The sequence below is a fragment of the Palaemon carinicauda genome, chromosome 43 (genome assembly GCF_036898095.1).
Source record: "Palaemon carinicauda isolate YSFRI2023 chromosome 43, ASM3689809v2, whole genome shotgun sequence".
NCBI classification, from domain to species: Eukaryota; Metazoa; Arthropoda; class Malacostraca; order Decapoda; family Palaemonidae; genus Palaemon; species Palaemon carinicauda.
In genome coordinates, this window is record NC_090767.1 from 59,987,565 (window position 1) to 60,004,735 (window position 17,171).

The 17,171-nt window shown below is 43.2% G+C and overlaps 1 protein-coding gene across 3 annotated transcripts in view; it reads left to right on the forward strand.

Moving 5' to 3' along the window:
* The first annotated feature begins 2,138 nt into the window (after positions 1 to 2,138).
* Positions 2,139 to 17,171, forward strand: part of LOC137633417 (uncharacterized) — a 45,455-nt gene continuing 30,422 nt past the window's right edge. For all 3 annotated transcript variants that reach the window (XM_068365638.1, XM_068365639.1, XM_068365641.1), the window contains exon 1: positions 2,139 to 3,518. In XM_068365638.1, the coding sequence (XP_068221739.1) occupies positions 2,236 to 3,518 (1,283 nt within the window). In that variant the 5' untranslated portion in view covers positions 2,139 to 2,235. The remainder of the gene's footprint in view (positions 3,519 to 17,171) is intronic.

Consider the following 17,171-nt stretch of genomic DNA (forward strand, 5'->3'; position numbering starts at 1 on the left):
TCTCTCTCTCTCCTTCTCTCTCTCGTCTCTCTCTCTCTCTCTCTCTCTCTCTCTCTCTCCTCATACACACCTATGTACACGTAAGTTAATACACACATACATGCGTGTGTGTACATATCTTCACATATACATACATTGTTATTTGCAGTTGTAACTTTGACCATCATTAATATAGTTATTTTCCATCTTCTCATGACCTGCCCGGGCTGGATAACGCCTGCCAGTGATTACAGTCCTCCCCATGTATCCTCTGTATGCTAGTGATTACAGTGGCCCCCCTTGTTTCTTCTGTAAGGTGGGGTCAATAGACTTACGGTGATTAGAAGTCAATTTTTAAAGATTTTTATTGCTGAGAGAGAGAGAGAGAGAGAGAGAGAGAGAGAGAGAGAGAGAGAGAGAGAGAGAGAGAGAGAGAGTCGTATGCAATATGGCTATGGAACCCTCCTCTCACACTCTCTCTCCCACACACTCTTTCTCTCTCAGTAGGCCTATCCATTCTACTAAAATAATCACTCTATTCTTTAAAATCTTGTGACCACAGACAAACACAAACAAGCACAGACAAAAACAGATAAACAAAGACATTCACAGACTAAAAAAACACAGACAAAGCAGTTTGCTTGCTCGCAAACAAAGCCAGTCCTTTGTCTTAAGCTTGCAAAAGCACACGAGTTCTAGATTTAGCCTTTGTGATAACAATGACTTTAGCAAAGAAATCTAAGCCTATTTTGAGTTATTTTTTATAATATAACTATTTTTTTGGATAAAGGAGGAAGATAAAGATTTATATATATGTATTATTTCATTATTATACCCCCCATTAAAATGTCATAATATAAACGAAATTGTTTAATAAATGTATTTTTATTAAAAGAAAAATCAAAATTTTGATTTTTTCGAGATTTTGAGTCGAATAAAAATAGCTTTATTCATTCTAAAATTCATCTGATAGATAATGATCTACAGAGAGAGAGAGAGAGAGAGAGAGAGAGAGAGAGAGAGGAGAGAGAGAGAGAGAGAGAGAGAGAGAGAGAGAGAGAGAGACATGTGTGTATTTCATAAACTTTGTACTGATATGAAAAGTTGACGAACTTGATATATAAAAGGTTTTCTAAAATTAAGAGAGTGAGAGAGGGAGAGCGTAGTGTGAGAGAGAGAGAGAGGGAGCTGGACGAGCCAGGCAGAAAGAGAGCAAGGGAGAGAGAGAGAGGATACGAAGAGAGCTATAAAAAGAGAAAGAGAGAGAGAGATAGAGATATGTAGCTTAATGAACGTTGGTGTGAATATAAGTTTTAAGGAATTGAATCTATTTCATAAAAAGAGTCATATTTCTTTATTTAGAGAGCCGTTTGGCTTTAAAGAGAGCATAGAAGACGAAGAGAGAAACACGGAAAGAGAGAGAAAGAGAGCCAGACTCTCTCTTTCTCTCCCTCTCTCTCTCTCTCTCTCTCTCTCTCTCTCTGTGCCTGTGTGCCTGGGTGCTCTGGCTGCTTGCTTCCTACCACCTTGCCAGCTCAACTACAACTAACATTTTTTTAATGTGCTTCCAGTATTTATTCGAACAGGAGGCGGAGCCATCCACATGCAGAAATTTAACGGCGACAGAGAATTCCTTCCCCACATTGCCCAAAACGCTCTCGCGCGCTCGCACATTTGCGTAAAATGTGCGTAAAGTTAATTCATGTGGCGATTTATGAAGGAGAAATGTGTGCACATCGCTAGTGTCCAGTTCCCTGTTATCCCCCCCCCCTTGTCTCTTCTCCCTCCCCCATCCCTAGGGGTAAGTCCCTAGATAGGGGGGTGTAACCCCATACCAAAAAGGCGATTCCCCACTCTTTCCCCTACCCTAAATACCCAGGATATATATTACCCTATAGCCTGCTATCTAAATCCCCCTTCTAGAATCCCTCCATGAACCATAACCCCCTTGTTCCTCCCCCTCCGGGGAGGAATATCCCCAATCCCCCCCCTAAACACCATCATCTCCCCCCTAACTTTCCTTCCTCGGGCCTGTCCCGGCTTTCCCCGCGCTCTGATTGGTCGGCTGAATCCACGGCGCGTTCTGATTGGTCGAGAGCCGTGGCTCAAACAAAGGCGCGTTCTGATTGGTCGAGAGCCGTACCTCAAACAAAGCGATTTTGTAAACAAACAGTTCAGCTGACAGGGACGCCGGGACATAGACTTGTGTTTCGATCAATGGGGCTTTTTCGACGTTATTTCGTCACTTTATAGTTAATGGAGGCGTGTGTGGGCGAGTCCCTACCTCCCTCTGTCGCGGAAAAGGGGGGAGAGGGGTTAGACGAACCCCAGGCCCTCCGGAATCACGGTAAAATAGGCAAAATACAAGGCGAGTTCAAAGTAAGGAATGGACATAGGGTGGCCAGTCCCCAGGTAGATGAGGAAGAAGGGGAGGCGGTAGACGAGGAGGAGGAGATGGTGGATGAGGAAGAGGAGGAGGAGGAGGAGTTCGAGGAGGAGTATGAGGAGCTGGACAGTTTCAGGAGGCACGGGGGTGGTGGGGGAGCTGGGCCCGTGGGAGGAGGGCCCGGTGGTGTCGGGGGGAGGGAAGGGGTGATTGGTCCTCAAGGGCCAGGTGGGATGGAGGAAGAAGAGGATGAGGAGGATGATGAAGATGAGGAAGAAGAAGAAGAAGAGGATCCACATCAACAACAACAACATCATCATCCTCACCATCCATCTCACCATCATCACAATTCTTCCTCCTACAATAACACATCCTCGGCTCCTTTAGCTCCTGGAGGAGGACCACATCCTCCTATCTCCTCTTCCTCCTCCTCCTCCTCTTCTCGCCTTCCTCCTGCAGGAGCCGTGGGCCTAGGAGCCATGTCCGCTCCCTCTCAAGCTGTGATACCTAGATCTAATGTGGAACTTAACGGACACAACCCACACCGGGCCACGGAAGCCCTCAGGCCGGGCGGCAAAGCCGACGGCGGTGGGGACGGCGCCGGCAATTCCGTGTACGATTTCGACCCCGGTGCCGAGGGGTCCAGGGCGCCTCCCCCGCCGCTGCCGCAGGTCCGCGACCCGTCCTCCGCCCCCGCGCTGCCCCCTGACAGGCGCGACCACGGGAGCGCCAGCAGCGACGGCAGCATCAAGCGCGAGCCGGAGCTCCACACGCTCGACGACTCCGAGATGGCGGAGGACGGGTCCGTCATCGAGTCGTACGACGGGGACGACTGTGACACCTTGGAGGACAGTGTGAGCGAACAGTTCGAGGGCATTCCGAGAAGGGGGAGGGGCAGGCCGAGGGGTAGTAAAAACAGGACTGATGGCCGGGGGAGGGGCAGGGGTCTCAAGTTCCGTCGCTTGTCGGAGGACAGGACCTGCACGGCGTACGACCTGCGCAACATCCCCGATCCCTTCGCCAACCAGCGCCGCGGCAGGCCAAGGAGCAGGTTTATCGTGGATCTCGGCGAGCAGAACCACGAGGCGTGGTGCAAAAACAAGGAGGAGCTGAACATATCCGATGCGGAGTTGACGACTCTCCTCCTGAGTTTGTGAGTATAGCCTACCAATGCCTTCATGTGTGTTAGGCTAGGCTAGGTTAGGTTAGATATTGCTAGCTAAAGGTTGTACACTCATTGGTGCCTTTGTATATTAGCGGCCAGTTCCTCATGCATTGATTAAAAAGGGACATAAACTTTCCACCATAACCTAACCTACAAGCTGTGTCCTTACCTACTTACCTAACGGGGAGGCTGATGCCCCCTGCAACCTCCCTTACACTGCCTTATACAAAGTTAGACATAATACATACAGGTGGCCGCTATCATACATACACCACCAGATTTCCTTGGCCTCCAAGACATGCCCACTTTTTAGCTTTATAGTTCCTTTCCAGCAACATTACGTTACTGCCACCCTTCTCGACTCGTATTTAATGATATAGTTTTCTCTTGTTTTAGCTTAATGCCGAAGGAATCCCCTGGCCCCAACAGCTGCGCATATGGACGGTCTATATACGCACAATGTCAACTTCAATTGAATCTAATGTTTTTTTAATTTTTGTGTCGGTTCAGGTTTTTTCCATGATCAATAACATTTATTATAATTATCAAATTAACAGGGACCCTAGATGGATATTTTGGGGAAATTCTGTCTTTAATTCACCGAGTTTTCATATAAAAATGGAATCCTGATATAAAAATACGATCGTATTCTGAAGCACGCTGCCTAACCTATGTTGGTGATCTGTGCCTAACCTCGCCAATCTGATGGAGACGTTTGGTCTAAAGTCTAAACGTCTGCATTATAATGTCTATTCCAAAGGGTTAAATATTGAAATATGTTTATAGTTTATGTATGAAAGATTTATATGTTACTGTTTTTAAGATATTTTTATTTCATTACTTCTCTTGTAGTATTTATTTCCTTGTTTCATTTCCTCACTGGGCTGTTTTTCCTGTTGGAGCCCTTGGGTTTATAGCATCCTGCTTTTCCAATTAGGGTTGTAGCTTAGCAATTAATAATAATAATAATATTACTGTTCTTAAAATATTTTTATTTCATTACTTCTCTTGTAGTATTCATTTCCTCACTGGGCTATTTTCCTTGTTGGAGACCTTGGGTTTATAGCATCCTGTTTTTCCAATTAGGGTTGTAGCTTAGCGATTAATGATAATAATAATAATACTTTTCTTAAAATGTTTTAATCGTTCATTACTTCTCTTGTAGTATTTATTTCCTTGTTTCATTTCCTCACTGGGCTGTTTTCCCTGTTGGAGCCCTTGGGTTTATAGCATCCTGCATTTCCAACTAGGGTTGTAGCTTAGCAATTAATAATAATAATAATATTACTGTTCTTAGAATATTTTTATTTCATTACTCCTCTTGTATTTATTTCCTTGTTTTATTTCCTCACTGGGCTGTTTTCCTTGTTGGAGCCCTTGGGTTTATTGTATCCCGCTTTTCCATTGTTTCATTTCCTCACTGGGCTGTTTTCCTTGTTGGAGCCCTTGGGTTTATAGCATCCCGCTTTTCCAATTAGGGTTGTAGCTCGGCTAATATTAATAATGAAATAGCAAACAAACTTGAATGATGGTAAGCAGCTCTTCTAGGAGAAGGACACTCCAAAATCAAGCCCTTGTTCTCTAGTCTTGGGTAGTGTCATATCCTCTGTACCATGGTCTTCCACTGCCTTGGGTTAGAGTTCTCTTGCTTGAGGGTACACTCGGGCACACTGTTCTATCTTCTTTCTCTTCCTCTTGTTTTGTTCAAATTTTTAAAGTTTATATAGGAAATATTTATTTCAATGTTATTGCTCTTCTTAAATTATTTTATTTTTCCTTGTTTGCTTTCCTCACTGGGCTTTTTTCCCTGCTGGAGCCCCTGGGCTTAGAGCATCCTGCTTTTCCAAATAGGGTTGTAGCTTAGCAATTAATAATAATGAATTTTGCTTTTTAAGATTCTAACATCTAAGAAGCATAGGTTCTATAGATGAGATTTTTATTTATAAAATTTTTATAATTTTTATCTTGTTTTTATTATATTAATTTTTTATTTTTATTTAATATATATAAATTTTTCCCCTCCTGAATATAGTAATAGCTGGTTTTAATAATAATAATAATAATAAGTTTTATTTGGTAGTTATAATTAATTGCCAAAATTTATAATTATTATTATTATTACTACTATAGTCAATTCTTTTTAGCGAGGCAGATATGCACCGACTCACATAGGTGCCCTTTTAGCTCGGAAAAGTTTCCTGATCACTGATTGGTTGGGCAAGATAATTCTAACCAATCAGATAGCAGGAAACTTTTCCGAGCTAAAAGGGCACCGCTGCGAGTCGGTGCAAATTCTCCTCGTTAAAAAAAATTGAGTATAGCTAAGCTACAACCCTAGTTGGAGAAGCAGGATGCTAGAAGCCCAAGGGCTCAAACAGGGGAAAATAGCCCAGTGAGGAAAGGAAATAAGGAAATAAGTAAACTAAATGAGAAATCATAAACAATTAGAATAGTAATAATAATATCCTTCATCGAGTATCAGAATTGGAAAACCATCCCTTGTACTTGTTTGAGACCTGGTAAGGTATGATAATTTCTTGTATTGGCCAAGGACATGTCTGAGGCCTTTGTCCTGCAATGGACTAAAAACGGAGGCATTATTTGTTGTATATAAACGTATAAAGTAATCCCTTTTTTGTTCCTACACCAATTGAAATCTGTCCTTTAGTTGAGCTAGATCCTAGCGACAGCTGGTAATGGTCAATGAAGAATTAACGGTGTTCTGGCGACCAGCTCCCAGAATTCACTGGTGGACCGGATCTGATAGCGCCCCGAGCCTCCGTTCTGATTCTGGCCATCGGGCTGCATAGATGTTTTAACCCTTTTATCCCCAAAGGACGTACTGGTACGTTTCACAAAACCCATCCCTTTACCCCCATGGACGTACCGGTACGTCCTTGCAAAAAAATGCTATAAAATTTTTTTTTTCATATTTTTGATAATTTCTTGAGAAAATTCAGGCATTTTCCAAGAGAATGAGACCAACCTGACCTCTCTATGACAAAAATTAAGGCTGTTAGAGCAATTTGAAAAAAATATACTGCAAAATGTGCTGGTAAAAGAATAACCCCTTGGGGGTTGAGGGTTGGAAATTTCCAAAGAGCCTGGGGGTTAAAGGGTTTAAAGGCCGCTCATGAATGGCAGAGCCAAGCGACAGTGACGATGCTCTACAGACTGACCATATACACATGATCAGCAGCCAATCCCCCTCTCCATCCAAGTTAGGACCAGAGAAAGCCAGGCAATGGTTGCTCATGACTCAGCAGGCATACATATAGGCTTCCCAAATGCCCCATTCTTAGCTCACAAGGATGGTGAGGTGCAGACACTACAAGAAACTAGGCAGGGACGTTTGTAATAGGCTATCGCGAGCCTTATGTCTAAGTTCCATTCATTAGTATTATCATAATATGTCCATTAGTACACTGGAGGTATACTGTGGCCCTTCTTTTATACTGAATATTATAGCTAAAGTAATTGAGAAACAGTGTTTCTTTTGTATTTTCAGTATCTTTATGCAATTTGCCTATAATTTTTAGTGGATAGTGTTTTCTCAAAGGACCTTCCTGTTTAAGGGTAGAACAGGGACCTCAGTACCATATGAATACCAAAGAAATATGGTCTCCCCTGCTCTACGGCCAATGTATCAATATGCTAAGCACGGCTCGGTATCTTCTCGTTTTGTAATTGGCCTGAAATAATTCATCCTTAGAGCGCTTGTGCGCTTGTTATCCCTTTTACCCCCAAAGGACGTACTGGTACGTTTCACAAAAGCCATCCCTTTACCCCCATGGACGTACCGGTACGTCCTTGCAAAAAAAATGCTATAAAATTTTTTTTTTCATATTTTTTATTTTTTTTTTTTTTTAAAAATCAGGCATTTTCCAAGAGAATGAGACCAACCTGACCTCTCTATGACAAAAATTAAGGCTGTTAGAGCAATTTAAAAAAAAATATACTGCAAAATGTGCTGGTAAAAGAATAACCCCTGGGGGTTAAGGGTTGGAAATTTCCAAAGAGCCTGGGGGTAAAAGGGTTATTTTCTCAGTGGCGAGACAGACCTGTTGATGTAACGTAGCGGAGACTAGTTGTTGGTCCTAGAAAATCAAGGACCAGGTCTTCACTTATCACCTTGGGTCTTTCGGCAAGTCTTCCTCGACCCGTCTGTATTTACCGATTGTCATCACGTGTCCTAATCCTCTCGGTCTTTATTCTTCGCAAATACCTCCAGCCATACATTCTTAGGTCCCTTTTAGACCAGTTGAGAATTGTTTGCGATATCAACTGCGTGGGTCCTTCATTTCTGAATAAGACGTTAAGACATCTGTCTAGTGAGATGAACTTTATCAACTGCGTGGGTCCTTCATTTCTGAATAAGACGTTAAGACATCTCTCTAGTGAGATGAACTTTCATTCATCACACAGCCCCTTGTTCAATGCTTTGCAACACTGTTCCGGACAGTTCGTGTTCTCATTTTACAGGTCTTTGCCATACTCGATTTTTAGCCCTCAACTGCTGTGGCCTGTAGCTCGTTTCTGGCTTCCTTTCATCCGACCTGATCAAGGCTTCACAATGACATCTCAATGTAGGAAGCAAATTATTTCTATGAGACCTTTCCAAACCTACTGCCTAAAGGGGAGGTACGGTCGACCTCAGTTTAACCGTCGGAGAATACGACGAGAAACAGTCATCCGTTCATGTAACCATGAGTGCTGTATGGAGAATTTATTCAGCCTTCAAGTGCTGTCTTCAGTTTCCTTCTATCCTTTGTTAGTTGCGCTATAAAACGTCGGCACGAGTAAGTCGACTCGCGACGTCAGAAGTCACGAGCCTGTCGGAGATTTTGTCGTGGTCGGGATGACCTATGTTGAGGGAAGGAAAAGTCAGGCTACTCCACTGAGACCTATTGGAACATGGTAGAAAGCCACTAAGCAATTATGATGGATTCTTCTTCTTCTTCTTCTTCTAATTCTTTGTCTACATCTTTTCCCACTTCTATGTGGGGTCAATGTTTATGGTCAGCTTTCTCCATCTACGTGTGTCCCACACCTCGTTAAGGGAAAATATTTGAACTCTCAGGATAAGAAAAGGGAACGGAAAGCATCGCTTTTGAAGCGTGTTCTTCGTCGGTCATCATCCGTCGTTCAGACAGAAATGACAGCTTGGATTATAGTAAGTTGTTTTCTCACACAGAAAACAGTTACACTGAGAGAGAAAAACAGCTTAAAATAAGTGTGAACAACAATGTTCGTCAGTGTCTATGGCAACCCGAGGAAGAGAAAGAGGATACAACCTCTCTCTCGAAGCCAAAGAGATAAAGTGACCAGTTTCACCTCTCTGTGAGTATGTATACAGATGGCTGGTACCACTCTGGGTAGGGTTGTCACCTCACACCAAAAAGTCTAATTGCCTACCTTCTAACTTTGCCGAAAGAGATCTCCATATATAAATAATTCCAGACTTGTATTACAGTAGTTAGGGAACAATACAAATTATCTACGAATTTGTCATATGTAGCAACTCCTTGCAAGCAGAAAGGACGAATGAAACATTTACGTGTGAGAAGGTACGCAATGATAATCCGTGTGTATATTTGCTTGCCTGATAAATGATCTAAATACATTCCATTTACAGGAGCAGAAGTTTCGGATCATTTGAATTGAAAGCTTACGATATTAGCTTCCGTTTTAAAAGATGATTGTTCCAACACGGAGTACTTACCTCAAACTACTTTCTTAGGAGTATCTGGGATCTCCTCCCAACCGACCAGAGTTTTGTGTAGTTTATATATTACTCCGGTTTTCTGTGATGGCTAACCTCGGGCAGAGTGATACGCGCCCTGAGGCTAACCCCGGGTCAGGGAGCATGCTTTCTCAGGTCACGACCTCCAGGTTCGGGAGCAAAACCAGGACCCTTTTATACAAAGGGTTCCCCTGACCTTGAAAAGGGGAACCCTCGTGACTACGAATATAACTTAAACCCTGTGATAGGAATAAAAAAAATGATCTTTGGTGTCGTGTCGTGTTTGTAAGGCCGTATTTAGTCGTGTTTTGGCGACCAGAATATCGCTCTGAGATGCTGGTTAACAGTTTGGTTCTACAAACCCTCATCCCGTAATAGTTTGCAAATATTTTTTTTCACTTCTACAGCATTTAGAATGCTCACAGAATGCTAAAATCACTGTCTAAAACGCTACATGCATTTACTAAACGGCCTCTACAGCGTTTGCAACGCTTCCGGAAGGCTAAAATCACTAGCAGCATTACAACTTGCACTTATTGCACACACTCAACAACATGTACAACATACCAGAAGGCTGAGATACCTACCAAACCTTTATTCTGTAATACAGGGTAAATATTTTTTCACTCCTGTGTTGGCTTAACTGCATAGAACTCGTATTAATATGGTCACTTTCCAGAGGCTTCTCGCGTTTAGCCGTCCTCTTCATCCTCACGGATTGTCGTCGGTTGCAATAGGCTTTGGACAGGTCGCATGTGTACCTAGCCCGTCGTAGCCGGTGACATTTCAGTGCTCTTCTAAAGATGTTTCGAGGGAAACCTTTTGCAGATCTAACAAATAGCCCTGCTGTAGGGACTGACAGAGACTCACAGAAGGACAGGGGAAAGCTCTTGCAGATCTAACAAAAAGCCCTGCTGTAGGGACTGACAGAAACTCGCAGAAGGACAGTACCTGGTTCTCGCACGGGACAAAGGTCCCGCGCCTCCTTATCAAGGAACAGCTTACTAGAAGAAACCAAGCTTATTCCTTTTGCATAGTTATTTGTTGTTCCATCAGAACCCAATGATACATACATACATATACCAAGGCACTTCCCCCAATTTTGGGGGTTAGCCGACATCAACAAATGAAACAGAAATAAAAAGGGGACCTCTACTCTCTACGTTCCTCCCAGCCTAACAAGGGACTCAACTGAGTTCAGATGGTACTGCTAGGGTGTCACAGCCCCTTACCCTCCCCCGTTATCCACCACAGATGAAGCTTCATAATGCTGAATTACCTACTGCTGCTACCTCCGCAGTCATCTAAGGCATTGGAGGCAGCAGCAGGAATGATAAAGGCATTTAAACATTACTCACTTTCCTTTGCTCCCGTGTGCATAAAGTGTATCTCTTCTATCAGGATTTGTACAGAAATACTGACTGGGATAAAACACTAATTCATATGAGAATATCACTGTTTGAAAGATTGGAAAAGGATGAAATAAGAATGGAAAGTGTAGTGAAGATAACCGAGATGATAAGAGTCTCATGACAGATGTTGTAGGCACCTGTTGACGATGGTGGGGAGGGAATGAGGATGGCCTGGGAGGACCCTGTTGGAGGGAGGCAGAGGAATAGATGGCGGGATAAGGTGAAGGATGATATGGAGAGAAGAGGATGCCTTTGATAGAAGGCATTGGAGAGTGCGCACTAGGCAAGTGACCCCTTATTGTAGGGATAACGGTTGGGGAAGAAGCTGAATGGTATGAATTATAGTTTATTTACATAGAGATCTGATAGAAAACAGCTTTCCGCAAGTGGAAAAGTGGCTGGAAACATCTACATTAAGAAATGGATACTGGAACGAAAACAAATGCCCGGTACTGAAAAAACTGTCAAAACAAACTATGGTACTTAACATTGGTAAAGGTGAAGTAGCAACGTCAGTCATGTTGAATTAAAGACAATCACTGTCGAAACACACCTAACTAACAAAATAAAAACGACTTAGCGGGCAAGTCCAAAACAGAAGGATGACCTGGAGAGCGCGAGTAGTAGGTGTCGGTAGGGTAGCACAACTGTATTCTCTAGGGCCTGTCCCGGCCCTCCCCTTTGATGAAGGGATTATCTAAATGGAAGACAGCCTGTGAATAGTGGTTTACACACATAAATTGTTAGATATACGACACCAACAAGGTGCTCGCGCGAGGGTTGTAACCTCTGCATTCCATGCTTTTATCTTTCTCTAGTATATTTGGAAGATTTATATTAGAAAAGAAGGACTTTTCACCGGCCGTCACAGATCGACCCAGAAAATGTAATTATGATCCAGGTGTTTTTTTACACCTGGTAAACGTTTAAGTATCTCTTTCAATACTTGTCAGGTATTGGTTTCTGTTTGAAATAAATTACAGTACTGTTATTTCTGAAATAGAAATAGCATCTACATCTCGTTTGCTGTAAGGCATTGATTTTTCGATGTCCAGGGAGGTCGTGGTTTGGTATACAGTACAATGGGGCCCTATACTCAATTTTTTTTAATGAGGCGCCTTTGCAATGACTCGCACCGGTGCCCTTTTAGCTCGGAAGACTTTCCTGCTATCTGATTGGCTATAATTATTTTGTCCAACCAATCAGTTAGAAGGAACCTTTTTCGAGCTAAAAGGGCACCCCTGCGAGTCGGTGCAAATCTGCCTCACTAAAAAGAATTGACTATAGTATGCAGGTTCCAGGGGCCAGTGTGAATCTATTCTGATGGGTTGTTGTGGCTTGATCGGTAACGTCTCTGCCTGGTGTTTGCCAGTCTGGGGTTCGAGTCCCGCTCAGACTCGCTAGTGCCATTAGTGTCTGCAACCTTACCATCCTTGTGAGCTAAGGTTTGCGGGGTTTGGGGGAGCCTATAGGTCTATCTGCTTAGTCATCAGCAGCCACTGCCTGGCCCTCCCTGGTCCTAGCTTGGGTGGAGAGGAGGCTTGGGCGCTGATCATATGATATATGGTCAGTCTCTAGGGCATTGTCCTGCTTGCAATGGCAATGTCACTGTCCCTTGCCTCTGCCATTCATGAGCGACCTTTAAACCTTTAAATTGTTGGCGGCTGTGTATGTTCTTCTTGCGGGCATATATTGTCTTTGTTCTAATTCCAATATTATTATTATTATTGGGATTGGCGTATTGTGATCAATCTATTCTGGGGAAGTGTTTTGATTCAGGAAGGGAGGCTGAGATGGTATGGACACCTGATGAGGAGAGATGAGGACCACGTTGGGAGACATACTATGGAGATGGAGGTTCAGGGATGAAGAAGAAGAGGGAGACCAAGAAAGAGATGGAGGGACTGTGTCAGAGGAGACTTACAGGAGAAAGGGATTGGTGAGGCAGAAGCGCAGAATAGAAAAAAGATGGAAACGGCTCATCCACAACGGCGACCCCATATAAAAATGGGAACCAGCTGGGAAGAAGTTTTGATTCATTCTGCCTTGTTTCGCGTGTTGTTCTCCTGGCTGGTCTTCAGCTGCTGATTCTCATCTTAATTTGTTGGACAGGAACTTACGGTCTATTAACCCTTTTACCCCCAGGCTATTTGGAACTTTCCAGCCCTTAACCCCTAGGGGTTATTTTTTTCAAGCACATTTTGCAGTATATTTTTTTTCAAATTGCTCTAACAGCCTTAATTTTTGTCATAGAGAGGTCAGGTTGGTCTCATTCTCTTGGAAAATGCCTGAAATTTCTCAAAAAATTATCAAAAATATGCAAAATAAAATATAAATAGCATTTGTTTGCAAGGACGTACCGGTATGTCCATGGGGGTAAAGGGATGAGTTTTTTAAACGTACCAGTATGTCCTTTGGGGGTAAAAGGGTTAAATTTTTCATTCCTGATCTGTCTCCGTCATTCAATTGGTTCATCGTGCGTGTTGCATAAGATTTTTCATAATTCTGACCATCCTTTACATTCAGATCTCCCTGGACAATTCTATCCTGTTCGTAATACTAGGCATGCGGTTGATTCTAATAGTCAGGCCTTCTCCATCATGAGGCTCAATACTACACAGTGCTCTGGAGGTATTGTTCCAGCTGTGACCAGGTAGCGGAATGATCTTTCTAATCTTAAGGTGGTTGAATCGCTGGAACTTCAAAAGTTCAAACTTGCAGCGAAGGTTTTCATGTTGAACAGGCTCCTATAAGTCTCTTTTTATAGTTTATATATGAAAGACCTGTTTTAATGTTGTTATTGTTCTTAATATATTTTATTTCAATTGTTTATTACTTTTTATATACAGTACTGTAGTTTGTTTATTTCCTTTCTCACTGGGTTATTTCTCCATAGCATCGTGCTTCTCCAACTAGGGTTGTAGCTTAGCTTGTGATAATAATAATAAGTTCCTCAGCTGTTGAAGCATCGAGAACTGTTCTAGTCATAACAGTATCCAAAGTAGATCCTTTTGCCACGTTCCATTTTGACATTTGGCAGTGAGAGCTGTTTTCTGACTTCGTGGAAGTCTGTGGCGCAGGTTCAAATCAGAAGCCGATCAGTCAGAGATGCGGACACTTCACCATCTGTGTAGACAGCTCAGGATTATGTATGCGATTGGCGGATGGTTTGCTTAAAGCAAATGTGTGTTACAGACGAATACACACAAATGCCGCCACTCCAAATCCTTCTGTAAGCATAAAAGACACCTCACACGCCTCGGACTATCGACCTAACAGCGCCAGGACTCTGAGCTGCTGGGTGGAAGGACGCTGGTAGCAGAGTCCTTCATAAAAGAAGGCAACCGTGCTTACCCCATAGAAAATAGAAGCTGTAGGGTTGCTGTGGCCTGATCGGTAACGTCTCTGCCTGGTGTTTGCCAGTCGGGGGTTCGAGTCCCGCTCAGACTCGTTAGAGCCTTTAGCGTCTGCAACCTTACCATCCTTGTGAGCTAAGGTTGGGGGGTTTGGGGGAGCCTATAGGTCTATCTGCTGAGTCATCAGCAGCCACTGCCTGGCCCTCCCTGGTCCTAGCTTGGGTGGAGAGGAGGCTTGGGCGCTGATCATATATGGTCAGTCTCTAGGGCATTGCCCTGCTTACTAGGGCAATGTCACTGCCCCTTGCCTCTGCCATTCATGAGCGACCTCTAAACCTTTAACCTTTAAAGGAGCGATGGAAACACTCGACCATGCCGTAGACTCCTGAGAAATAGGCCTTCGTATGGTATGGTTTTGTCCCGAAGCTGGCGGCAACGGAAGACCTTAGGGCTGAAGTGGAAGTAGTTCCTCATCACTGGCTTTGTATTTGGGGGCTTCATTTGATTACAGCTTTCTCGAAGCTTTGCGTCATCTGGCGGCTGACAGGTGTCACTTTGGGCCATCTGGTACTCTGGTCGATGATGGTGAAAAGAAAAAAGCAATCAAACGGGTTCGATCGCTGAAGTTCCAAGGCCGCCTGTTCACAGTTCCGAAGAAAGGCTCGTCGGCATTGAGAGTGGTCCTGGACTTGTCAAAGCTAAAGACTTACATCCTCTGCGACAAGTTCCGGATGTTGACCATCTCTCAGGTACGTACCCTGCTTCCCCGTGGGGCCGTCACCACCTCTATCGATCTTACCGACGCCTATTATCACGTACCAATAGCTCGAAACTTCTCTCCTTACCTAGGTTTCCGTCTAGGCAGGAAAGCCTTTGCATTCAAAGTCATGCCCTTCGGCCTCAACATTGCACCCAGGATATTCACGAAACTGGGAGAGACGGTGCTAGAACAACTCAGGAACCAAGGGATATTAAACGTACTATCATCAATTCTGATACTGAGAAGAGGCCTGAATAACCCGTGATCGTATAAAAACGGAGAACGGGAAATTCACCTCTCTTACTCAAAGAAAACGAGAGAAAGGATAACTCATACCTGTAGAACAGGAAACGAGCACTCTATGCTTTCGCTCTCAAGGTTACATATTAAAAATTAACATCACACAATAAATAAGAAAATTAATAAAATTGATTGCTTTTCTTAGTAATAGTAATAACGAAGAATAACGACAACGTAACAAAAAAACAAGGATATAGTCTAAAACGAACCCTCCAGGAGGGTACAAATTAACAGACTAAATCGCTAATCTTTAAATCGTTACTATGCTTTAAAACGCTATCTTAAATCGCTATTCTTCGTAGGTCCAAATTGGACTTGTAAGCAAATAAATACCATAGTAAAATTTAATAATAATTAATGATAACATAAAAGGCCATAAAACGTAAGTAATATAACCTATCTGACAGAGTACCAGATGGGCAAAATTAACTAGAAAATTTACCGAAGCGAACATACCCAAAATGGCTGCCGATATCTCGGCAGGACAAGCGCTTCCAAAACTAAAAACCACCATAATGGAAATAGAACAAATGCCCGGTACTGTCAAAAGCTGCCAAAACAAACTATGGTACTTAACATTGGTAAGGGTGAAGTAACAACGTCAGTCATGTTGAAATAACGAGAAATTCTTCGAAAAAACACTGTGCCCAAAAAAACTATGCTTGCTTAAAGTCCAATTAAAGAAGGATGTCCTAGAGGGCGCGCGTGGTAGGTGTCGTTGGGGAGTTCAACCATGTTATCTAGGGCCTGTCACGGCCCTCCCCATTGATGAAGGGATTATCTAAATGGAAGACAACCTGTGAATAGTGGTTTACACACGCCTTTGTTTAATACACGACACCTACAAGGTGTTCGCGCGAGGGTTGTAACCTCTGCATTCCATGCTTTTATCTTTCTCTAGTATATTTGGAAGATTTATATTAGGAAAGGTATAAGGAAGGACCTTTCTCACCGGGCGTCACAGGCCTCTTCCCAGAAATAGATTTTTCCTTCGTCAAAATCCCTTTATAACCACTCGGAGTGAACGAATTGGCCATCTGTTATCTTGAATTCTCCTATTCTAGATTCTGTGTGCCTTCTGATCTACAATGTCTGATTGGGAAGAAATTTGCCTGTCCTTTTCTTTATGTCTGTCTTCGTTTCCCTCAAAATATATCGCTCTATTTGAATCCGGACAGCGGAGCGGTTTGGTGGGTCTGATAAATTATGGGTTGGGTCGGAAACTGTCCTCTTCAAAGCCAATGAGAGATAGGGGACAAGGACGTCTTGTTCTTGTCTCAAAGGTTAAAAGGTTAAAGTTGTCTGGGTACAGTTCCAGTTTTATCAGAATAGATGCTCACCAGAACGTCAGCCAAGCAAGCCCAACTACAGTACTGGCCATCCCATTAAACAGCTTAAACTCGTGGTCCCGGGCGGGGATCGATCTGCCGTCATGAGAATGTTAGGCAGAAGAGTTACCGCTGTTGTCTCTGTCATCTGTGAAGAAATCCTCCTACGAAAGAGCGATGGGGCCGGTACTTTCCCGCTGTAGGTCTTTATATCCCTTCTGGTTTGTTGATGTCTCAGGTTGCGATGAACTCAGGTTGTGATAAATCCAATTTGGACGGTATTAATAGCATTCCTAGAAACGGCGTCTGCGAGATTAGAAGAGCCCTTATGGTTCGGTTTCTGACAGTGCAGGTGCTAGGAGATCGGCAATCTGTAATTTTTGACCAGACTCGAATCGAGTTCTAGTGGTCCGTTTGCACCATGAGGGCTCCTGAAATGCTAGATGGTACTGTGGACTGTTAGTAGTTCCCTGTGGATTGTAGAGTATATCTGTTCTGGTGGAGATGGCTTCTTGCTGTGAAAAACATATCGGTCTAAGCCACCATCCATATCCTGCTTGAGTACTGGACCAATCGCTGTACTGTTTGTGGTCGGTGTAGAGGACCTGTTGGGAAGTGAAAACAGTAGTGTTGTAGCAGAACTAAGGTTTTTTCAAACAATTTCTTTCTTTCTTTTTCCTTTAAAGCATTTGTATAGAGGAGTGAAAGCAATACTTTTGTAGCAGAACTAAGGATGGCATTT